This window comes from Melanerpes formicivorus, unplaced genomic scaffold, assembly GCF_026170545.1.
Source record: "Melanerpes formicivorus ecotype bairdi unplaced genomic scaffold, bMelFor1.0.p_v2 SCAF_12, whole genome shotgun sequence".
Classification (NCBI taxonomy): Eukaryota; Metazoa; Chordata; class Aves; order Piciformes; family Picidae; genus Melanerpes; species Melanerpes formicivorus.
In genome coordinates, this window is record NW_027142364.1 from 8,296,326 (window position 1) to 8,320,177 (window position 23,852).

At 56.3% G+C, this 23,852-nt stretch overlaps 1 protein-coding gene across 2 annotated transcripts in view; it reads left to right on the plus strand.

The window, feature by feature from the left end:
- EPHB3 (EPH receptor B3) overlaps nucleotides 1-19,669 on the plus strand; it is a 29,462-nt gene extending 9,793 nt beyond the window's left edge. Inside the window, exons 2-16 of one of the 2 annotated variants that reach the window (XM_068145124.1) lie at nucleotides 3,633-3,697; nucleotides 4,070-4,742; nucleotides 11,894-12,049; nucleotides 12,202-12,537; nucleotides 13,290-13,414; nucleotides 13,581-13,749; nucleotides 13,844-13,949; nucleotides 14,318-14,415; nucleotides 14,600-14,722; nucleotides 14,822-15,069; nucleotides 15,301-15,516; nucleotides 15,609-15,758; nucleotides 15,846-16,039; nucleotides 16,202-16,357; nucleotides 16,653-19,669. In XM_068145124.1, the coding sequence (XP_068001225.1) occupies nucleotides 3,633-3,697; nucleotides 4,070-4,742; nucleotides 11,894-12,049; nucleotides 12,202-12,537; nucleotides 13,290-13,414; nucleotides 13,581-13,749; nucleotides 13,844-13,949; nucleotides 14,318-14,415; nucleotides 14,600-14,722; nucleotides 14,822-15,069; nucleotides 15,301-15,516; nucleotides 15,609-15,758; nucleotides 15,846-16,039; nucleotides 16,202-16,357; nucleotides 16,653-16,761 (2,924 nt within the window). In that variant the 3' untranslated portion in view covers nucleotides 16,762-19,669. The remainder of the gene's footprint in view (nucleotides 1-3,632; nucleotides 3,698-4,069; nucleotides 4,743-11,893; nucleotides 12,050-12,201; nucleotides 12,538-13,289; nucleotides 13,415-13,580; nucleotides 13,750-13,843; nucleotides 13,950-14,317; nucleotides 14,416-14,599; nucleotides 14,723-14,821; nucleotides 15,070-15,300; nucleotides 15,517-15,608; nucleotides 15,759-15,845; nucleotides 16,040-16,201; nucleotides 16,358-16,652) is intronic. The other variant, XM_068145125.1, reaches the window with a different exon arrangement.
- The last annotated feature ends 4,183 nt before the right edge of the window (nucleotides 19,670-23,852 follow it).

The following is a 23,852-nucleotide window of genomic DNA, read 5'->3' on the forward strand; positions in this document are numbered from 1 at the left end:
TCGCAGCTCAGGGTGCACCTCAGAGGAGGTTTTTGCAGGGCAGAGAGAAGGCAGACAGAACAATGCTCACAGCCTTGTCTGAGGCTCTTTCCTTGCCCAGGGATCCCACTTAGCCATGAAAATCTTGCTTTTATGGGGGATTGGCCATGGCCTGCTGCGCTCGATGAATGTCTTGAGGCTGCTGCTTCATCCCTTGTCTTTGCCCATGCCCAGCTGAAGGTAAGGAGAGGACAACTCCCCAGTACTGCAGCAAATGATAAAGCAAGTGGCAGGGTGGCTTCCCCAGGCTGGTGAAATTGGGAGCCCATTTCCCATTGACTAATGGGACCAGGTTATTGCTGTGGCATGAGATTGAGGTGGCTTTGATTCACTGCTTGGCCAGTCCTGATGCTATTCGTGTCCCTCTGAAGCACCTGCAAACCTGACCTGAGCTGAGAAACTTCCAGTGCCACCTCCAAGTTCACCTCTGGTACTCTGCACGGGAGGGAGGCAACAGCTGGCTGGTCCTGAACCACTGGAATTCGGTGCTTGCCCATCTCCCCCTCCCAGGATGCTAGCATATGCCCTTTCATGAGTGGCTAGTGGTTAGCATGCTCTGGTGTTTGCTGGAGAAAGGACACAGGTTTTGTGCCAGGCTGACATGAGTACTCTGTGGCAGATCTATGAGCAGAGAACAGTTCCCTGCCTCTGCCGCAGCTGGCTCAGCTCAGCATGCTGCTTGGGACCATGCAGCACAGCAGCCTTTGGAGCCAGGGAGCTCCACTGACCCTCACTGACCCTCACTCCTTGGCTGCAGGAAACCCCTACTACCGTCCACACTCGGCCCATTTCCTTTAGCTGAGTTGCTCAGTAATTTTATTATTTCCCCTCCCCACGTTCTCTGTGTGGTTTACATGGCTCTTGCGCCAGCAGCCAGCTTGGCTCTGTCAGTTTTTTGGCCCTCCTCTGCCAGTCAGATGGCAGATGCCTGCAGCGAGCCTCCTGTCCGAACCACATCTCTGCCCCAGGCCAGCACTCATGAAGCAGGGTGCTGCCAGAGGGGACAGCTGCCCACGTGCCTTGTCCTGGAGCCAGTCCAACATGGCAAAGGCTGTCTGCGTGGGGCCTGCTGGTGTGCTGGGGAGTTCCTTCACACCCTGGGCAGATTTGGTTGGGTCCAGCCTGGCTTTGCTGTGGGATTGCTGTACTGTCCTGCTCGCAGGCACACCCTGCCAATCAGATCCTCATCTCTGTGGCCTGACTCACCGCTGCGGCCGCTCATCCACACAGGGCACCCTTTCCCCACTCCTCTCACCGTGTTAGGCCCTCCTGTGGAAACACCCACCCAGCTGCCTATGCCAGGACCCTTTGCTGGCCAGACCTATTTGGGGTCTACAGGTTGGGACTTGGCCGCTCAGCATGCTGTCAGTGCTGAGAATGCGCTTGGCTCTGCTCTGCCGCCAGCGCAGCGTGCCTGGGCCCTTGACTGCATCACTGTGCCCTTATTAGGGCAGCTGGTGTGCCAAGCCTGTCCCTTGGAGAGGTATGAGCTGCCCTGTTCCACAACCTGCTCCCCCCATAGCCTGGTGCTCGCTGCCTTCCCTGAGAGGCACCCCCATGCAGTATCTCCAAGAGGTCTCATGTCTGTGTGGAGCTACATGTGGACCTGTGCCAGTGGTCTGTAGCTGATGCTGTGGGGAAGGAGAGGGAGGTGAGTTTGCTGTGTCCCCCTGGGCAGGCAGTGGTTTCTGGCTTAGCAGAGGCTGCCCCCTGTCCAGGCCTGTAATGTGCATCCTGTGCCCTCGGGGGTCCTTCTGCTGTCCAAGTCCCAATTCCCTCTGCACTACCCACTTGGCAAAGGATTGTAGTTCGTGTTTTTCAGAAACAAGAAGTAACTACTGCCCAATAACCACCTCTGCACTCCTGTTTGCAGACAAGCTGGTGTCCATTTGTCCTTCTTGTAGATGCTGATCCCCTTCACCTCTCCCAAATGGCAAGCTGTCACTATGAAGGGTTTTCCTAGCTCTTCCCAGTGCTGTGTCCTCTGCTGGTGCTACCAGTCCACAATGGGACTACATTTATGTTTGCTCCATGCACAGAGCCCGGGCAAGAGGCAGGCTCACCAAGTGGGCTGGGATCATGGCAAACAACAAGGCGGGTCAGAGAACCCACATGTCCCCACACGTGCTTGTTTATCTGTGCCACGGTGGCACTCACAAGCCCATGCTCCTTGTCTGTCCGTGGGTGCTGGCTTGGGAGCAGTTGGCCAGTCTTTCCAGGGTGGGACACAGAAGGAAGATGTTTACCTCCAGCCAGGCTTCAGCCGAAACCCTGCGATGTGTGAACGTTTCCTTCCTTCTGTGCACTTCCTCTCTGGCCAGGTCAGCCTGCGGTTTTCCTGGTGTGGAAGGAAAGAGGCTGAAACTGTCTCTCACTTCTGGGGCTGAGCCTAGCATAGCTGGAGCTGCCCTGGCATGTCCTGTGCCTGAGCCTGCTGCTGGCTCTGGGGGCTGGAGACCTGTGGCTTCCTGTCCTACATCTTGGGGCTGTGGGCCAGATGGCTGGACAGCCACTAGGGAGCTGTGCAGAGTCTGGCATGGGTCTGGCATGGGACCTTAGCGGGGAGATGTCTCAGAGCTGGTCCTGGGCCCTGCTCAGGCAGGCACCAGAGCCCCTCAGCACACTGAGGTCTGTAGGTGGCTGTCCCTCAGCTCTGGTGTTTATACTTCCCTTGCTCCAAAACTCTCCTGGATAGAAGAGGGCCCAGAAAACCCTAGGATTGCCTGCTCCCCTCCAGATAGCCTATGATACCGTCCCTGGAGCAGGGGTTAAAAAGCCAGCAGTGCACAGAGGGACCATTGGTCCCAGAGCACATCATCATTTTCTGTCCTTTACATTTCAGTGCCAGTTTTTGTGCATGGTGCTTGTGCAGAGCCATGGGGCTCTGCCCGGGATTAGCGACAGCTGCCTGCAATTGCAGCTCTTCCCAGACAAGCGTCTCGCTCCCCCAAGGCTGGGGCTGGGGCTGTTTGGGGAATGCTGCCGGGGTGGTTTGTCTTGTAGTCTGCTCCAGGAATGTTGGCCAGACGGTCAAATTCTTCTCCCCTCTTGTAAAATGAGTGATGTGGGGCGTCTCTGGGAGAGCAGCCTGCCAGTCCCTCCTCCTCTGGATAAACCTGCCTGGCCCGCACCGCCCTGTCATGGGAACAGGCCCTTTCAACCCCAGCCACAGTAAATATGCACCCTGCCAAAGCAGAGGGGGAGGGGGAGGATGGGGGTGCCCAGTCTGCCTTCTTTGGCACCCCCTCCCGCATTGCCCTAGAGGCATGACTGACTGCACCAGTGGCTGGGGGTGACACCATGTCCCTATTCCCCCCTGGCCACCTGGCGAGCTCCTCATCCTGCCACTTCCCCACTCCAGCACAGCTCTCTGGGGATGCCTTGCACTTCCTGTTCTCCTGATGAGAGAAAAGAAATCTGGAGTCTGTCTGTGCCGCTCCCCCCTCCTCCCACCACGTCTCACCCCCCAAGTTGCTGTTTTCTGCAGAAATGTCAGGCTCAGCTCTCCTCTCCCCCACTCCTCCTGTTTTTTTTCCCCTCTGATCTTGGCCTTTGTCTCCAATTACTTCTTTCTCTCCTCCCTCTCTCTCCAGAGACCCTGATGGACACGAAGTGGGTGACCTCTGAGTTGGCATGGACAACTCATCCAGAGACGGGGGTAAGTGTGGATCTAGCTCGGGTCCTGACCTCTAAAGGGTATGGGTGGCCCTGGCCCTATAGGATTTGGGCTGCTTAGCAGCACCTTTGCAGAGCTGCCTGCATCTTCCTCATTCCTTCCTGTGTTTATCCCTTTGCCTCATGAAACCATCTCCTCCTGACTCCGTGCTGGTGGAGTAGGAGCGCCATGTTCTCTGGCCCAGGTTGCTCTTAGTCACCTTGATGACCAGAAGGGTTGGGATGGGTGGAGGTGCAGGTGCTGCTCTTCCTTGTTGACTGTTGTCCAGTTCCCCCCACCCCATACTGTTTGCGATGTGTCTGTGACGCCGACCTCCCCAGCTGGGGGTCTAACCCGCTACCCTCTTGCTCACAGTGGGAAGAAGTCAGTGGTTATGATGAGGCCATGAACCCTATCCGCACGTACCAGGTGTGCAACGTGCGGGAGGCCAACCAGAACAACTGGCTGCGCACTAAGTTCATCCAGCGCCAGGATGTCCAGCGCGTCTACGTGGAGCTGAAATTCACTGTACGGGACTGCAACAGCATCCCAAACATCCCTGGCTCCTGCAAGGAGACCTTCAACCTCTTCTACTATGAGTCGGATACAGATTCTGCCTCTGCAAATAGCCCTTTCTGGATGGAGAACCCCTATATCAAAGTGGATACAATTGCCCCGGATGAGAGCTTCTCCAAGTTGGAGTCTGGACGCGTGAACACCAAGGTGCGCAGCTTTGGCCCTCTCTCTAAGAATGGCTTTTACCTGGCCTTCCAAGACCTGGGAGCCTGCATGTCCCTCATCTCTGTCCGGGCTTTCTACAAGAAATGCTCCAACACCATTGCTGGCTTTGCTATCTTCCCGGAGACTTTAACGGGGGCTGAGCCCACCTCTCTGGTCATCGCGCCAGGCACCTGCATCCCCAACGCAGTGGAGGTGTCTGTACCCCTGAAGCTGTACTGCAACGGCGATGGCGAATGGATGGTACCTGTGGGAGCCTGTACGTGCGCCGCTGGATATGAGCCAACCATGAAGGATACACAGTGCCAAGGTACACGCATGGGAGAATGACTGTGTGTCTTTGTCCCTGCAGATGCATTGAAGCAGTCTTGAGGTAGTTTTGCATTGAGCTTGGTCTGGTTTTGGAGGCTTGGGAGCTGGGCAGACTCCCTGAGGGGGGAAAAGGATGGTATCTCGGGGGACTGGTCTGCAGTTTGTCTCAGTGTCCAAACTGGGACAGCATCTGCTGTGACACACTGGTTAGCTTCTACTCTGCAGCAGGAGCTGCTGCTCAGGGCATGGTCCTCAGTAGGGATCCAGCATGTTTAAGCCCCTAAGCATTACCAAAACCTCCCTCTTGCCTCTGTTGCTGTGCCCAACATCTCTGCTCTCCCTTCTGCGGTGCTTGTGGCTGGAGCGAGTGATTGTTCCTGGCAAGTGTGATTTCATGCTGCTTTTGTGGAGGCGCTTGGAAACCCTGGTAGGGAGTGAGCCTTGCTGTGCTGGCTGTGGGACATGTGTGGGTTCCTGCTTCCACTGACAGTGCTGAGGGCTGTAGTGGGGAGAGTGGGAAAGTAGCAGGAAGGCATGGCAGCCAGAGCTCCCTGCCCCTGCTCAGAAGAGAGGGAAAGAGCATCCTGCATGTGGAGATACTCGGGATGGAGAGCTGCCCTGGGCAGTTCTGGCAGCTGCCATGCTCCCCCAGGACAGCTTTGGTGGTGTTTTTTCACCCCAGGTTGATTGTGTTGGTAAGGAAAAAATCTGCCTGCACGGATGCTACACTCCCTTGTGGTGATTTTGTTCTTGGGCACATAGGACCCTGCCCTGTGGTGACTGGGGGTTAGGGCAGAGAGGTTGCTGCTGCTCCTCTTGGTTGGAGGCATTGTACAGGGAGCAGGACACTGGCTGGACCCCCACCACTGGATGTGTTGTGCTCGCCAATGACAGGATGCTTGGCGTCAGCCCTTTATTCTTGGCAGTGGCAATGTGATTTTGGACAGCCTGTGACATGGGGCTTGGACCAAGCTGGCCTCTCTGCTGGCTTTGGGAGCAGCGAACTGTCAGCCAGGCTGCTGCAGCTGGCTGGGGAAGAACTTGGCCTCCATGGGGCTGCATCTCTGCTGGGGGACCAAAGCCTCAAGCACCATCGGTGTCAGCACAGCTCTGACTTTGGTGCCTTAGCCCCTGCATCAGTCTTGTGGGCCACCAATCTGGCTCCTCCTGGGGCCATTGGACACCAGTGCCAGGTATCCATCACTGGTGAGGAACCCACACTTAAAACTGTGTGCTGAGGTCCTTACTTCTAGGAAGCTGGTTTCCATCTTGTTTGAACTCAGAGATCTTAGACCATATGGAATGTCTGCTGTTTCCCAGTGGTGTTTGGGCACAACATGACACTGTTTCCAGCTAGCATCTGGGCTGTGCCGAGCTGGGGCATCCTGAGGCAGGACCGAAGGCTTCTTAGGCCATCACTGCAGCCTGCCGTGAGGTCCCCTCTCTGCATCCCCCCAGCCAGGCAGAGACCCGTGTGGTGGCTCTCCCAGTGCCTTTAATTTCCACCCCCACCAAGCCTCAGTTTCTTCCCCAGCACGTGGGGAAGCCACACAGAGCCACGGGCACGTCTCCATCCGGCAGCCTGCCCTCTCACTGGGCAGAAGCGGCGGTGTCCTCACGTTTCTCTGGGAAAGTTGCACTGCGCTTGTAGGATCAGATTTTCCGCCATATGATCATGTGTGTTTTAAGTGGAAACAGCTGAGGGAGGGCTGGGAGAAGCCAGAGACACAGCTTCCTTTTCTGCGCTCGGCTGGATGTTCCTTTACCCAGAGAACACTCTAGGCCCCCACTGCATGGGGAGAGGTGCATTTGCAGCTCCGTGGAGCTGGGGTTTCGGCGCTCCCACCCCAGGGAGCCACCAAGACCTCACCACACATACAAGGAACACTCCAGAGTGCCAGATGGCATTTTAATAAATAACAATACCCAGTTACTGCTTAGATGGGATAAGCCCTGTTGTAAATCTCCCCCTTTCCCCAGACTTTCAGTGGCCTTTGAAGATCTCCTCCTCCTCCTCTTTATCTCCATCCAGAGCCAGGATTAGACCTCGCATTGAGCTCTGTTACAATGCAGCTTGTATCCTGGTCCCTCGGGAGCCGAGGACTCATCCCACCCGGCTGAAGGCAGTTTCTTTGGCATGCTTTGTAATGCGATACGCCAGGCTGGTATCTGGCGCTCTAGTCCTGAGTTGCCACAGCATTGATTTGGCATCTCATTCTCAGCCTCATTATCTTTATTTAATTAGCACACGGCCCTTCTGGGGGTTGTGCCACTTCCCACACACTCCCCGCCATGCAGAGCTGCAGAAGCAGCTCTTGCAGGATGAAGAGGAGCTTCTGGCCCGGGAGGGGGGCCAAGGGCTCCCACATGCCTCTGCAGGCAGGGGTGTACAGCCTTCACCTCCTCACAACATGAGCCCTGCAGCCCCCAGGGTCTTCTCCTTTGGGCCTGCAAGCACCCAAACCATTTGTGGAATTTTGGTGTCAAAGCTCTTTCTGCATTGCACAGGTGGGAGATTCCTTTGAGCAGTATGGGGTTCCCAGTGTGGGACAGCTCAGCTCCTGGGCATGTGCTCCCTGTGCCAAATTCACCAGGCTTTGCACCTCTCATATTGCTGGGTTCACCCAAAGATAGAAAGGTCTGCGGTCTGGCTGGCCTCCATGCCAGGGCTAGCAGCAAGTCCCCTCCTTGCATGGCCCTCAGTGCCCATGTGGGGGGTCCTGGAGAGGGGGCTGCTATGCTGCCAGAGCCTACTCCTCATTTGGACTGAAGCTGTGTGGTGCAGTCGGTGGACACTTAAACCATAAAAACACCTGGGGAGAGACTGTGCAGTGTGATGCCACACTCCCCTCAGACCCCTTTCTCAGCCTCTGCAGTGTCTGTTTTCTGGTGGCACCAGGTGCTGTATCTTTGGGCACAGGCAGTAAGCGATAGCAGGTCAGGCCAGGGCCAGAATCTGAACTTTTTACTAAAATAAATTTCCCTTGCAATCAGTGACTAATGGAAACATCACCCCGAATTAAAAGAAAAATGCCAAGCCAGCAATGCACTTGCCAACTGTTTGCAGCTTTGCATTGCAACATGGGCTTGCTGCATGAAACCCAGGAAGTGAAACTGCTGCGATTAATTGCCCAGGCTGCCAGATCAAAGGCAGCTCGGCAGCGCGGGCAGGGGAGAGCTGCTGCTTTACAGCCGGGAAGCTCCACAATGGGTTACTTGTAATACGGTTGAGGAAATCTGTCCCTGCCCTCCTGCCTGTGACCTGCTGTGGCTTGAGAGGCAGCTTTGCTTATTGATTTTTTTTTTTTTCGCCCCCCCTCCCTTTTTACAATAAATAAATAAATAGGTTTCCTGCCTGCTCTTTGGATGCCATCGTTCAAACCCCTGAGGTCTCTTTCTCTTCTCTTCAGAGTTACTCCATTCACTTTTGGACTGCCCTAGTATGAAATATTTCCACCCAAAGGGTGATATTTTTTTTTGGGGGGGGGGAGGAAAAAACGCATCAAATGCCTTTTAAGAGAGACGTATAAAGAGAGTTAGCTCCTCGGCTGTTGCTTCCACAGCTCTAATCCATCTGCAGCCGCTGACGAAAGCGGGAAGGGAGTGAGCCGTGCGGGTTCATAAAGCACAGATCGTCCCAGGCAAACTCGATTGCTGCCTTTAAAGAAATTACAGGGCTGCCGGACAAAGGCATGTGATCAGTTTCATTTATCTAGGCTCAAGCCTGGCACCCTGCTTCAGTCCTACAGGGAGAGGATGGATGCTGCCCAGGCTGGAATAGCATCATGGGGATGGGAAAGCAATTGAGACCTGAAACAGAGTAGTTTGCAGCTGGCATTTCCCAGTGTGCCGTGGGCTATCCCTCCCTTCCTCTCCCAAGTGAGGGGACGATGAAGTTTTGGAGATGCACACAGGTTCAATGTTGCTTGCCCACAGCCCTTGCAGTAATGGAGGCTGCCTGTGGGATGAGTCACTGCTCTCTGCTGATGCCAGAAGGGTTTCATTTTGGTGGTTTTTTTGGCTCCCGCCCTTGGACTTTATTTACTAGGGTGGGGATTGTATTTGGGAAGAATGCCCCCCTCTTCCCCCAGTCCTGTGCTGCAGCTCTGCAAGGCAGGATCAGGCCCCAGAGGTGGGCAGCTGATGAAAATCCCAGAAGGCCTGCCAGAAGCAGCCAAATGGCTAGCGGTGGGTGCCATGCCAGCTGTGCAATGCCTTGTAGAGGGAACAAGGACAGTTCTGCAGCTGCCCCAGGGCTGTGTTACTGCTCCCCTCCCCCCTGCACCCCAGATAAATCTCATCCACAGCTGATCCCCACTGTCAGGCCAGGCTGCATCTCCCTCCCATCAAACCAGCAGCTCCTCTCCAGTCCAGAGAGCTCTGCTTCAGTTCCCCGACCTGTTATCCTGTGGCTGTCAGTGACTGTCATGTTCTCCCTGGAGGTGACCGCAGCCCAGCATCAGGAGATGTGATCTGTGTGTAGAGGTTCAGAGATGTTATTTTATTTGAGGACACTTCAGCAGGGAAAGTGCTTATGCAAACCTCTTGGAGGGGAGAGGGGAGCCTGGCTTCCCAGCTCCGGCTGGATGGAGTCATGTTCCGGCTCCTGAGCTCCCGGGCTCATTCCCCAGTGTGCCAGCCAAGATAGTGGTTGTTGCACAGGCAGTTTCTTGCAGAGAAGAGATGACACAGTGGCTTATCCACTGGGGACCTGGGATCAGCTTTCAGCTTGGTTACAGCCTTCAAATGTGGCTGAGAGCTGTCACGCTGCAACTGAGGTCTTTATGCCCTGATTTATTAATCAGAGTTGGAAACTTAAACACTGGCGTGTATCTGGGCCTTGGTCCCTCTCCTGTTCTTCTGCTTCTAACAGGGCTGGAATGTGGCTTGTCCCCTTCCTGCCAAGGTGGCATGAGGGTGCCCTTGCACTGGGTACTCCTGAGGGATGCCAGGCAGATGCCCCAGGATGGCTCTGCCTGCCACTTCCCATGTCCAGGGGCACAGGAGATCACTATACCCCCTGTGTCCATAACCCACTGGACACCGTTTGCTGCTGAGCTTGCAGGAGGCCAAGTGCTATCATCCTTCCTGCATCCTTTGCAGAGCACCTTTGCTGTCCCTGGCTGCCATGCCATGCTTGGGCCATCAGCTTCTCAAAGCTACGTTTGCTCCAACTTCACTCTCCCCACAACAAGCCTATTATTTCAGGGGGTTTTGTCTCTGATGGATCTGGGCTCCTGTCCATAACCAGAGCATGTTTGGCAGCTTTCTGAGCCCAGAGCGTTCTGTCCAAGGAGGTTTCAGTCATCTCTCATTCCTCAGCAATCTGGTTCCTTGTGTGTGAATCTGCATCCACCCAGTTCGAACCGCCCAGGACTCCAGCTGGGGTGGGTCTGCCTGTGCTGAGGCTGCTCCACTACCTCTGGGCAGCTGCTGTCCATGTCTTTGAATTTCATGGTGATGAGGGTGACCCAGTCTGAGGGTACAGGAGCCCTGGACCTGCTTGCCAGGGAATATCTTCCACGGCTTACAGAGAAGCAGGTCTGTGCACTCCTTTGTCCTCCAGTCTGCACAGTCAGGATGGGCTAAGCTTTCATTTCCAAAGGGAAGGCCCAGAGGCTCTGGGTGAACTCGGCTTGAGGAGCTGGAGCAACTCAAGCCATGTGGTCAGTCCTGTTTTGACCAAAGACAAATCTCCTTGTCAGAAGGTTTGTGCCCTGAGAGTGGGAGGCAGCTCCTGCAACCCATCCAGGCAAGAGGGAGCACAGTCCCCTCCTCAGCAGCAAGATGCTTGCCCCCATAATGGGATGTCTTCACATGCAGTGGGGCTGCTGCTACTCGGTTCCTGGGCAAACCAGGCAGGCCAGGACAGCACCCCAGAGTTGTGTGTGGGTCCCTGTGGGGCCAACCCATCAGTATGTGACTCAGGCACCCTCCACGCCCCATGCATGAGGCTGTAACCAGCCGGAAAACTTCCATGGAGGGTGTCAGGAGATGCCTCATAGCAGGAAACTTCCACTTGCTGCAGACCCAGTGATAGGTGTGGGAGGTGGGACAGGCTGCCAGGAGGGTTACACACTCTCAGAAACTACGCTAACTCTCTCCTTCGAGGCTGTGGGTGCTGATGCCACCTCAGCTGTGACAAACAGGGTGATGCCAAAGCAGAACCAGCACCAGTGGGTCTCTCGCTGCTTTGCCCAGGCTTCAAGCGCACAGCACAGGAGACCTCCTTGGGGCATCACTGTGACAAATCAGGTTATTTTGAGGTGTAAATGGGGTTCCCAAGCCCACTCTGCCTCTTGGCTCAAGTGTCATTAATCCTTTCACGTGCCTCTCCTTATGACTAAACACACTGCGGTGCCAGCCGGGCTGGATCCCAGTATTTGTGGCTCCTTGAAGGACCCTGATCGGAAGCAGGGGTGGGAGGTGGCAGCAGTGCTGAAGCAGCTCTTTAGCCAAGGACCTGCAGGAATGTTTTAATCTAGCCTGGTGCTCCACTTGAGCCAGCCTCAGGAGGTGTCACCACCCCGGGGCTGAGAAGTGGCTGAAGAGCCCAAGGCGGAAGGTTTGGAGCTGAGTGGCTGCGTTTTGGGTGGTGGAGGCCTCTTGCAGGGGCTGATGCAGGCAGGGCTATTGGGACCTTTCATTTCCTGCCGTATTTCCCCAGAGAACAGATCCCTGACCCTATGGAGGATGCTGCGCCTAGAAACCAGATTGGGGGAGGGATGGGACCGTGGCAAAGCCCTTGGAAAGTGCAGTGAAGTAAGAAAAGTGGGAACATGTTCTCCTGGCTGCACCTGCCCTGACCCTATACTGCTGGTGGTGGCCAGCTCTTCCCATCTCTAACTGCCAACACTGCTGCCAGAGCACAGCATCTGAGCTGTGGGATCTGGGCAGAGCTGTGCCTGTGCTCACAGGTGCTCCTGTTCTGTGCCAGAAACCTGCTTTTGCCCACCCTGCCCAGCCAGGGGCACTATGTCCCTGGGCATGGCTGACAGCAGTGGAAAAGTCTGTAGGTGACCCATGGTCCTCAAGCCACTGATGGGAGATTTGTCAGGGCAGCAAGGAAGGGTCTGCCCAGTCTAGAGGGGGATGGTGGGTGTTTTCTGAGTGCACTTTATAACTCAGGTCTGTTTTCTCTTCCTCCAGCATGTGGGCCAGGAACCTTCAAGTCTAAGCAGGGGGAAGGTCCCTGCTCTCCCTGCCCTCCCAACAGCCGGACCACCTCGGGAGCAGCAACAGTCTGCACGTGTCGAAATGGCTTTTTCCGGGCAGACACGGACTCTGCAGACAGTGCCTGCACCAGTGAGTCCTGCCCTGGGCGAGGAGGGGAGGCAAGGGGAGCTGTGGAGGAGGCGAGGCTCCTCATCCAGGGCTGGGGGAGAGTGCTGTGCCCATGCCAGAGGTGAGCTGAGCACGGGCACGTGCCATCCCTGACTCCCACATTGCCCCGGCAGGCGTACCCTCTGCCCCCCGCAGTGTCATCTCCAACGTGAACGAGACCTCTCTAGTGCTGGAGTGGAGCGAGCCACAGGACACGGGCGGGCGGGAGGACCTGCTCTACAATGTCATCTGCAAGAAGTGCAGCGTGGAGCGGCGCCTGTGCACCCGCTGTGACGACAACGTGGAGTTCGTGCCGCGCCAGCTCGGCCTCACCGAGCGCCGCATCTACATCAGCAACCTGATGGCCCACACCCAGTACACCTTTGAGATTCAGGCTGTGAACGGCATCTCCAACAAGAGCCCTTACTCTCCGCATTTTGCCTCTGTCAACATCACAACCAACCAGGCAGGTCAGTGGAGCTGCCAGGGAGCAGGGGCTGGTTCTCCACTGCAGAGTGTAGTGGGACTTTTCTTGCTTTTGTGCTGCCACGTTACTGGCTCGCTGCGCCTGCATCTAATCCCCTGGGTAAATTCTTCTCTCCGTTTAACATGGAGGAGATGAGATCAGAACACATGGAACGGGAGAGTGGTGTGGTTGGCAGATGCTCTGGAGAGCTCTGGATCTCCTAGACCTACCCCAGAGATGTGCCTGCTACAAAGGAAGGAGGAAGGAAATGAGATTTCTCCCCTGTAGGCCTGGGAAGATTCAGCACCAGCCCAAACCTTTGCAGCCAGTCTAGTGCTCTGCCATTCCCTCCTTCCTCTGGCTCTGGCCCAGCTCCTTCATGCTGGTAATCCCCAGCCGCTGCGCTCTGATCTGATTTCACGGGTCTCGTTGGGTGGGGTGGAGTGCAGAGCTCCTGGTGAGAGGAGGAGGGGAGGGAGCCATCAGGGCCCTTCCCCAGACCAGCTTGCAGCTAGGCGTGGGGTGAAGTGTTAGCTTGGTGCTATTTCTGAGTCTTCCCTTGGTCTCCTCTCACCTTAGGTGCAAGATGTTGAGATCACACTTCTCTAGGGAGAGTTGTGGGAGGTCAGTCTCAAAGCTTTTCCATGCCTTTCCACCAAGGTTGTCCGATCAGGTTCCAGAGAGAGTATCCCCTGTGCCAGTGCAGAATCTGAGCCTAGCACAGATGGCTCATTCCTCTTCTGCCTTGTTTCCTAGCCCCGTCTGCCGTGCCTACAATGCACCTGCACAGCAGCACTGGGAACAGTATGACACTATCGTGGACTCCCCCTGAGAGACCCAATGGCATCATTCTTGACTACGAGATCAAGTACTCAGAGAAGGTAAGGCAGAGGGCAGAGCAGCCTTTTCTCTTCTCTAGCCCTTCTGGCTGGCCATCAGCCCTATGGCAAAGGGGAGTCCCTGCAGAGATAGTGCCTGGGGATGTAGGAGCCAGCAAAGAAGCCAGAATTGCTTCATAGAGGTAACACCCACATGTCTTCCATACAGCAAGGCCAGAGTGATGGCATCGCCAACACAGTCACCAGCCAGAAGAACTCGGTGCGGCTGGATGGGCTGAAGGCCAACGCTCGGTACATGGTGCAGGTCCGGGCACGCACAGTGGCTGGGTATGGCCGCTACAGCCTCCCCACCGAGTTTCAGACAACTGCAGAGGATGGTAGGTACCAGGACCAGGCTGCCTCCATCCCACAGCCCTCCTATTCATGCTCCTTCCCCAGCTCAACTTTGATTTCTGCCTCTCTTTCTGTCAGGCTCCACCAGCAAAACTTTCCAGGAGCTGCCTCTGATTGTGGGTTCAGCCACTGCAGGGCTGCTGTTTGTCATTGTTGTGGTGATCATTGCTATCGTCTGCTTCAGGTACCAGCTTTGAATGGAGATGGGGTTCAGAGCTGGGTTTGGGGGTTGCTCATATCTGCCCCAGAACTTTCCCCCATGCCCCCAAGCAGAGTTGTGGCAGCTCCAGACTGGAGCAAAGAACTGGGCCTGTCACATGTGGGTACAAGAGCACTGATCCTATGGGAGGACTGTGCATCTCTGCTTCCCCAGCACCATCTGGGGCTCTGCCCTGGCTCCTGCCATCCTCTCTCAGCACAACTAGGCCATCTCCCATTGCACCTTGGGTGGAGGAAGGATTCTGTTCACAGGCTGCTGGAGGGGACCCTCTCCAGCATAGGCTTCGTGTGCTGGGATTTGGAAGTTGGCAGTGAATGTCTTTACCCCATCAGGAAAGGGATGGTTACTGAACACCTCCTCTCGTCTCCTTTGGGCAGGAAGCAACGCAACAGCACAGACCCTGAGTACACAGAGAAGCTGCAGCAATATGGTGAGTGTGAGAACCCAGCAAATGTGCTCTGCCTGACCTTTCCCAGTTCCTGCCCCATGCACAAACCAAGGGGCAACCTTCGTAGCCAGGCACTGGCAATTCTGGGCTGACAGCTGGCCAAGCTGGCTTGGCATCTGTCACCCACATTGTGTCTGTGCTGGTGATGACTCCTGTGCCATTGCAGTTGCCCCTGGGATGAAGGTCTATATTGATCCCTTCACCTATGAAGACCCCAATGAAGCCGTTCGGGAATTCGCCAAAGAGATTGACATCTCCTGTGTCAAAATCGAGGAGGTTATTGGAGCAGGCAAGTCCTGGGGCTGGGCACAGTAGCTGCTGAGACCACCACCTCTCACCCTGCCACATGGTTCACTGTGCCTCCCCCTTCTCCCCTTCCCCACCACAGGGGAGTTTGGTGAGGTGTGCCGCGGGCGCTTGAAGCTGCCCGGTCGTCGTGAGATCTTTGTGGCCATCAAGACACTGAAGGTGGGTTACACAGAGCGGCAGCGGCGGGACTTCCTGAGCGAGGCCAGCATCATGGGCCAGTTTGACCACCCCAACATCATCCACCTCGAGGGTGTGGTGACCAAGAGCCGCCCCGTCATGATCATCACAGAATTCATGGAAAACTGCGCACTTGACTCCTTCCTGCGGGTGAGCATCCATCCAGTCCTGCCCTGAGCTGGGGCTGCAGGTCTATGGGGGACAACAGCTCCAAGCTGTGCTTCTCCATCCCTCTGCGTTGTCATGTTGACATCCCCAGGTGTAAGCTGTGTGTAGACATAGGGGGTGGCTCTAGAGAGGAAGAAGGTGATGCTAGCATTTTGAGATCCTTCCCCAATCCGTTTGCAGTGTTGCAAACTCCTCTGCTCTCTCCTCTGGCAGCTGAATGATGGGCAGTTCACAGTCATCCAGCTGGTGGGAATGCTGCGAGGCATCGCTGCCGGCATGAAGTACCTTTCAGAGATGAACTACGTGCATCGGGATCTGGCTGCCCGCAACATCCTGGTCAACAGCAACTTGGTCTGCAAAGTGTCTGACTTTGGGCTCTCTCGCTTCCTGGAGGATGACCCAACTGACCCCACCTACACAAGCTCCCTGGTATGTGACACTCATGGGGGATCCACTGATCCTAGGGGTTGGGGGAGACACCTCCTGTATGTGCAAAATAACAGAGCTGTCTATCCGTGCAGGGGGGCAAGATCCCGATCAGATGGACAGCTCCTGAGGCCATTGCCTACCGAAAGTTCACTTCCGCCAGCGACGTGTGGAGCTATGGTATCGTGATGTGGGAAGTGATGTCCTATGGGGAGCGACCCTACTGGGACATGTCCAACCAGGATGTAAGTGCTCCTTGGGGATCAGGGAACTATGGGATGCACATGGGAGCCCAGGTGGCTGACAGCCTTCCTCCACATGTCTCTCCACAGGTGATCAACGCAGTGGAGCAGGATTACCGCCTGCCACCTCCCATGGACTGCCCTACAGCGCTGCACCAGCTGATGTTGGACTGTTGGGTGCGGGACCGCAACCTGCGGCCCAAGTTTGCACAGATTGTCAACACGCTGGACAAGCTAATCCGCAACGCCGCCAGCTTGAAAGTTATTGCCAGCGTCCAGTCTGGGTCAGTGGCTCCACTGCCTCTAGCCAGGAATTCCCCAAGCCCACGAAGCTGGGGTGGTTGTAACTAGGGAGTGTGGGAGGGCACAAGTAAGAAATCTCCCCTAGTTCCAGTTAACCTCTTTGTTCCCTGCTTCCTGTGACCTGTGGCTCTTTTGCCCTTCAGCATCTCGCAGCCACTCCTGGACCGCACTGTCCCAGATTACACCACCTTCACCACTGTGGGAGACTGGCTGGATGCCATCAAAATGGGAAGGTACAAGGAGAACTTTGTTAACGCCGGCTTTGCCTCTTTCGACCTGGTGGCGCAGATGACTGCAGAGTAAGTCCTTAGTTGCAGAGGTGGGAGAAGGTTGGGACTGCTGCACATTGTCTCTTGTCCTTCACCTCTCCAGCAGCCTGCTCTTCCCACTTGAGCATGTAAAGGGCTGAGTGGTGCATGGGGTTTCCCAAGTGAATCCCAAGGTCTGGGATTCAGCATCCAGCTCCCTGTCATGTTAGAGGGGCAGGGGGCCATAATGAGGATGGATGTGTCTCTTGGTTGCAGTTAGATGGGGCACAGCCACATGCTGGTGTTGCTGCTGGCAGGGGGCTGAGTCTTTATCTTCTCCTTGCAGAGACCTGCTGAGGATAGGGGTGACACTAGCAGGGCACCAGAAGAAGATCCTGAGCAGCATTCAGGACATGAGGCTGCAGATGAACCAGACACTCCCAGTGCAGGTTTGACCAGAGGGGACTCTGCATTGGAACGGACCGAGGGAACCTGCCAACCAGGTTCAGTTTGCGGTGCAGCCCGACTTCCCGTTTCCCCTTCACACGGCGCTCCTCTGCCTCGGACGGTCGCCTGGGACAGGACGGGACGGGCCGCCCTTCCCTGGAGTGGAGGCACTTGTGCCGAAAGGGAGCCCAGCTTTTCGTCCCAAGTCTTGGAGCAGCGAGGCAGCAACACATCTTCATATTGAAGATGGATTATGGGACAGAGATGGCACATCCTGCTTCCCGCCCTGTCTTGGTTCTCATCTGTTTGAAGAGTTGTTCTGCTTCTTGGATTTCTTTTCACCCTTTTTTCCCCGCAAGTCCTCACTTCCCTTCCCTCCCTGAGGCCACAGACTGTTGACCCATCCACTGAATCCACCAGACACATCCGAAGCCTTTCCTAACTCTGGTCTCCACGTGGAAACAGCCAGAGGAGGCTGAGCCAGCAACAGGGCCGGGGCTATGGGCCCCAGACAATCACTCCCTTCCTCCAGCCCTGGCAGCCCCTCCACCCAAGGGTCTGCACTGGAATGTGTCCAAACGGAAGGCTTCGCTCTCTTTACTTGGCTTTGCACGCCAGAACCCGAACCCTATGAGATTTACTATGCAGGGAGTTAGGAAAAAAAAAATATATTAAAAAAAAATAAAGAGGGAGCAGAAAGGGGAGGGAGGGGGACCTGGTGCCCAGCTCCACATCTCTTACCCTCTTGGTTCTCCCGGCCGGCTCTGGACTGCAGAGCAAGGCCATCAGCACGTTTGCACAGGGACCTTCCGGTTTGCCCCCGGACCGACAGCAGCCACGCTCTCCCCGAGGGGCCAGAGAGTGGGGTTGGGGCAGGGGCTGCACCGGGGGCCGAGGCCCAGGCTCCCCCAGCCTCCTCTTTTATGCAGAAGGAGCGGGGCCAATCCCACTCCTGACACACGCTGTGATTGCTGCCAAAAGACTCACTGACCTTTCCCTGCGGATTCACTGCAGCCCGGTTCCTCCAAGCTGAGGGAGAGACTCCCAGCGTGCCTGAGTGTGTGTGAGTGTGTGCATGCGTGCGTGGGTGTGTGCTGGCCGGCAGGACTGTGTGAGGCAATGGGCAGAATAAAGGCAATAAGAATTTTACCAGTTTCCTTTGCTCAATCGCGCTCTCACTGGATGGACCTGGCTGCCTGCAGCTTCCTCCTCCTCCCAGCCAGCCCCAGACTGGCTCCATGCCCCTTTCTGCTCCTCTGTTCTCTTGCTGTCAGATATTTGGGTGGTCCTGCAGGGAGTACACCCTGCAGTGCTTGGGGACCTGGTGTGCTCCCCTGTTGGGGTACACAGTGTGGAGATTACAATTTCCAGGGCAGAGCCAGCTGCAGAGCTCCATCTAATGCACTCAGCAATGCTCATAATGGCTTTTTTACCCTCATCCCCTCCTCAAGTCAAGCTGGAACTGTGGGAACCAAACCCAGTGTGTGAAAACCAAGCAGGAAGCCACCATGCTCACGTGTTCAGCCAGCTGCTAGAAGGTCCCTGCAGCCCAGGGGCTTCTCCCTGGAGCATCAGTTGGTCCTCTGCTCTGCACAGGCTGAGTCCAGCCCCAGGCAGGAGTGCTGTAACAACTGCCCACATCCCTGAATCGCCTTCCTTGCTCCTCTCCTCAAAATGGCAGTTGCTGAGCCAGATGGGATCGCACCAAGGCAGCTGTCCCAGCTGCAGGCAGCAATGTAACCCTCTGGGAGCTGCTGCCCCTGGGAAATGGGGCCAGGGAGTCCTGTGCCTCCAGCGCAGGGGGAATTGCTCCCTAGTAGCTAAGTGGGACCTCTGCTTGCTCATGATGGGGAGGTTACAGGTCCTAACATCCCCTCAGCTGCGGGATACCTTGCTGACTTGTTTTGCTGGCAGGTTGGAGGGTCAAGTGGATGCTCCCCAAAATAATAGGGTGCATCCCTGTGCTCCCCCTGTGCTCAGCCCCTCTCCCTTCCCAGGGTGGCTGAGCAGGTGCTATTTTTCTCTTTTCTTTGAAACTCACCTGCCCTTGTGTTTCTCATTAACCCCACTCTCCTCCCCAGGGCACAGTAAACAAGGCCAGGAGGGCAGCAGGTCCTGCACCAAGGAATAGGCTCCCTCTATCCCACCATCCCTTTTCCACAGGCTCTATTGTAGGGACAGGCTGCTGAGGACACCACAGCACCATTTCACTGGGAGTTCCCAGCCTTGCCTGCCCTGGCTTGTTCCCTGCCCTGGCTTGTTCCCCACCCTGGCTGCTCCTTGGCTGCTGCCACAGTGGGACCCCAAATGGCAGCACTGGGCAGACCCCACCTTCTACCAAGTCATGTGAAGCAACTTAGTGTTGGGAGACTTCAAAAGCAGCTGGCCAAATAGATGTTAAAGCCCATTTTGGGTTTACTAGCCCTTTTCCCCTGCAAGCACTGTGGGGCTCAGGGGCTGCGTCTGCTGCCTTTGCTCCCCCAGCCCAGTGCTGTGAAGTCTGGGGTCCCACCAGCCCTGGTGGATCTCAGGCATCTCCATCTCAACCCTCCATCCTGGCCTGGCTTTGCTTTGTAGGGGTTTCTACTCATTTTAAACAGCAAGCCCACAACAAACCCCTTTGCCCGGCCTTCTCTGTGCCAAATCTGCTCCCATGGAGCAGGACTCAGCCTCCCTGTAGGTCTGCCCCCCAACCTAAGCCCTCACCCTGCCTGGTTTGCACCCAGGGGCTCTTCACGTGCTGTACCTCCCACCTCCTTTCCCACACCAATAGGTACAGGGGGCAAGCAGTGTTCAATGGTGAAAGCAAAGCAACAGCAAAAAACAGCAGCAAGGGAAATTAATGCGAGCGTGCGTTTGTAAAAATATTTTTTAACGGAAAGACTTTTTTTCAATTAAATTATTTAAGGAATTTTATGGAGGTCTGTGGTGCCTGCGTGGTTCTTGGGTAGCTCTGGGTGGTGGGGTGCCATGTGCTGGGTTGGTGTGGGAACATTTGGGCACTTGCATGCGTGAAAGTGGCTCCATGGCAGTGTGCAGAAGGCCCTTGGCCCTGCATGGGTGCAAGCCCAGCTCAGTCTCCCCAGAGATGCTTCCCACCACCTCCCAGAGCAGATGCTAGTCAAGGACCCTTGTGGGGCCAAGGGGAGCAGACGGTGCTTCCCGAGCCACCAATCCTCGTCTGCTTCTGCGTGAGCATCCTGGGGCAGTGGGAATGGGGACAGTATGGGGTAGACCTCGGGGAGCATGGTGGCCAGGCTGGTAGAGGGGGAAAGGCAAGCCCTGCCTGTACCCTGCATGCACTCTGCTTGCGCTTCCCCCCCCCCCTCCCAGCCCCTGCAAAAGAGCCTTTTGTGCTGCTGGGGTTTTTTTCCCCCTTTTAATTCCTAACCAGGAGATTAAGGGAAGACAAAGGCTACGATTGTTCCTGCTCTGCAGAGAGCTGGAAAGTTCGGGGAGGGGGGAACCGTCCCTTTCCAGACAGACTCAGAGGAGGGGGACGCACGGGCCAGGTGGAGGGTGGGGACGGGGGGACACCCTGGAAGCAGAGGTGGGGGGTCCCGAGGACACGCTGGGGCGAAGGCACAGCGGGTGCTGAGAAGGGGATCCCGCTGCGGTGGGCCGGGGTCTCACGGTTCTGGTGGGAGGCTCTCCGCAGCAGAGGAGGAGGAGGAAGGCTGGGGATGATGGGTTGGCCGGCTCGGCGGCTGCTTGGCGTTTTCCCTGCTAACTCTTGGCTGACACCTCGGCGACTTGGCAGGCAGAGGATCCCGCAGCCCCGTCAGCCGCCTGGGGCCGGCACAGCTGGAAGGGATCACTGCTCGGCACAGCAAGGCCGCGCTCGGGCAGGCCAGCCCAGGCCACGGGGCAGCGAGTACGCGAGCACCCACCGTGGGCCCGCCACGGTCCCCTCCGTGCCGCATCCCTGCTGCCACCCTGTGCCCATGGGAATCGCCAGCGCAGTCACACCGAGGGGCTGCATCCCGCCGCCGTGTTCAGCCGAGGCCGGGACGGACGCCGGCCAGCAGGGTCCGTGCCTCCCGGCTGGAGCTGGGGACGCACCAGGGCCCGGGATGGGGCTGTCCCGTTGGCACGAAGGACAGGACCCAGGGAGTTTTCCCATGCTCACAGGGAGCACAAGACACCCACGAACACCCCAGCTCTGCTCCTTCTGTTTCACGTTAAGATTATTTATTGGTAATTTTTAAGACCACTTACAGACTCTGTTCACGTGCCAGGACCCTACACGGCTTTTTCCCAGGGCTTTCTTTTTTTCATTATTCAAAAAAAAAAAATACAAAAATGTTTTAATCATTTTCTTCCCACTCCTTCCTTCCAGATTCTTTTGGTAGCTAGTAGGGGGCTTGCACATGGTGCAGTGCCTGGCCTCAGCTGTCACCAGAGCACATCCTCCCTGCTCACTGCTGCCGGAGCTGCATCCTTGTCCCTTCAAGCAGGGCTGAGTGTTCCCTCAGGAGGACCACGGGGGAGAAAAACTTCTGAAGCATTGCACAGCATCTTTGCACCAAGAGCTGCCAGTGAGGCCAGGATGCTCCCAAAAAGGGGATCTGGGCTGCCTTGGGGAGCAGGAGGCGTCTCTCCCCCGGATGCCTGGGAGCTGACATCGTCTTTGGCAGCGCGTAGCCAGCGAGCAAATGCACTCATATTAATCAACCCTCGCCTGCCTGCCTTGAGGAGCAGAATCCAACTCAATGCTGGACCAGGAGGTAAAAAAGCCCCTATGGGCTGTTAAACAAGACCAGGGCAATGCCTTGACCTGATGTGCCGGTCTGGTTTTGGGGAAAGGCCGGAAAGAAAGCAGAGAAAAAGCTGGTAGAGCTTGTGCTGGTGCCAAAGGCTGCATCCCTGCCCCACAAACCAGTGTCTGGAAACACTGGCTCCTTTGGAAACAGCAGGAGCAAAGGGGCTACTGTGTGGCCAGGATGCCCCAGTCCATGCCGGACTGTCTTACCCAGCTTTTGCCATCCAACAGCCCTGCCCATCCCTGAGTGGCTAGTCAGTGCAGTGCACCCTTGCAGCAAATATCACTGCATACTGACATTGCTCATACCATGCACTGCTGCCCATCCAAATATCACTTCCCTTGGAGAAGTGCTAGGAAAACTTCTCCACCCTCTCCTGCTCCCCTCCTCTTCTGCAACCCAACCAGCTGCTGAGCCCCCATATTAGCCCTGCTACCACTTTGATCTCCTCAGAGCTGGGGCCGGTATCACCACTGGGGCTGCCCCGGGTGTCAGACAGGTTCAGCCACACATTTCTGGCTAATGAGAAATTTCCTCTCCCCGGCAGTCAGCCGGGTTTTTTTTTAGCTCCGGTATCACTACCCCACCTCCGCCTTCAACGAGGCCAGCTGAGTCATGGGGGCGTGCAGGCCACCTCCCATCATGCTGACTTTGCCCACCAGCCAGGTTGTTGCCAGGCCCTGGCAGCACCCCCGACCCACCCCTTCCCCTGGGCTTGGCGTGACTGGGAGCCCAACAAAATCAAAACTCCAGTGATCCATCCTGGTGTAAGAACCAGATGCTCCAGTGTGATGCCCTGAATCCAGGCACTGCCCTGAATCCAGGGTGGATGGGCTGAGCTTGGGGAGGGAGTTGGCACAGTACTGGGTGGGGGGTACTGGTGCTGCATCCCTCTGTGCCCCACCACCTCGGGGCCATGATCAGGGGAACCATATCTCCGGTAGGCTGAGGAAGTTCAAAGGGAAGGGAAAAAGCAGCAATCCCCACTCTGCATGAGGGTTTGGGCTTGGCTCCCCGCACAATCCCGCAGCCTGCAGTCGTTTCGTGTCATTAACGGATTTCTTTGATCTGAATGCACTAATGAGCCAGCATGGGAAGTGGCAGGGGCTGAGGGCCCCCACACTGGGGCAGTGGAAGGGGTGAGCAGTTCTTTCTTATTGACGTAGCATATGAAGGAGATACTCTCACCACCCACATTTGTCCCCCCATCTTGAGGCTCCTCAGGCAGCTCCACTGAATCCTACCATATTCTCAGGACTCCAGCAGCTCCATGCTGGTGCTCCAAGAGAAGGATGACACCCTCTGCCACTACCTCCTTAGGGTGGCTCAACTTCTGCCACCTCCCTTGGTGCAGGTTTCCTTAATCCCGCTGTCCCCATCATCACCCAGGCAGGGAGCCAGGACTGCACCCCAGAAGGATGATGCTGAAACCATGACCCATCCCAGGGGTGGAGAGTCAGGCTGTGCTGGGGAGCTTGTGCCAGAGAGCACCTTCCAATACTGTCTCCATCCTTGGCCCTATCCCCATCCCATGTCCCAATCCTGCAATGTCACAGCACAGAAGGACCTCGCAGGAGCCGCTGATGGAGGGGAGGGTCTTTTCCAATCCAGGCAATTCTGTGATTCTGTAAAAAGCTCTGGTGAGGTGCAGTTGTTTCTGCCTGCTGTGGAGCTTCGCAGAAAGGAGAGCCAGGCCTGGAGCAGGTACTCAAGTCAGCATCATCAGCCCTGTGCAAACAAACCTGTGGGACCACATGGGGATGGAGAAAAGCCGGACAGAAGGATGGGAAGAGCCTATCCTGCATCAGCCCTGGCTCTGGTCAAGGACTCATGTGATGGACCTGCAGCACAGCATGGCTGGGGATTGGTATGGAGCAGGGTCTGTCCCTGATCTCATGACAGTGGCTGTGCCCCTGTGACAGTGTCCCAACTCCTATCCCTTTGTCCCCAGGCAGCGGGTAGGGGACATGGTGTGCAGGGCCTGGGGATATGGGTGCCTGTTCACACACTCCCCACAAGCGGGTAGTGGGTGATGGACGAGGCATGTCCCAGCCTCCACATGACGATAATCTCATCCTGCCAGCACTGCCGGCCCACAGACAGCATTTATCTCACGCCAGGGCTGACATCACCTTCCAAGACCCCAGCCAAGGAGGCCTTTCTGCTCCTCCTGGCTTTTCCCAGGGACAAGGGGCTTTGGGCCCCTCGCCCCAGGCTGTAAGCAGGTGGATTTATGGCCACAGCCATGCTCCAGCATCCAGGGTACAGGGGAGCCAACGGGGCCTTTATGGCTTTAATACACCTTTCTGACAGTGAAGTTTAAATGGCCTCATAAA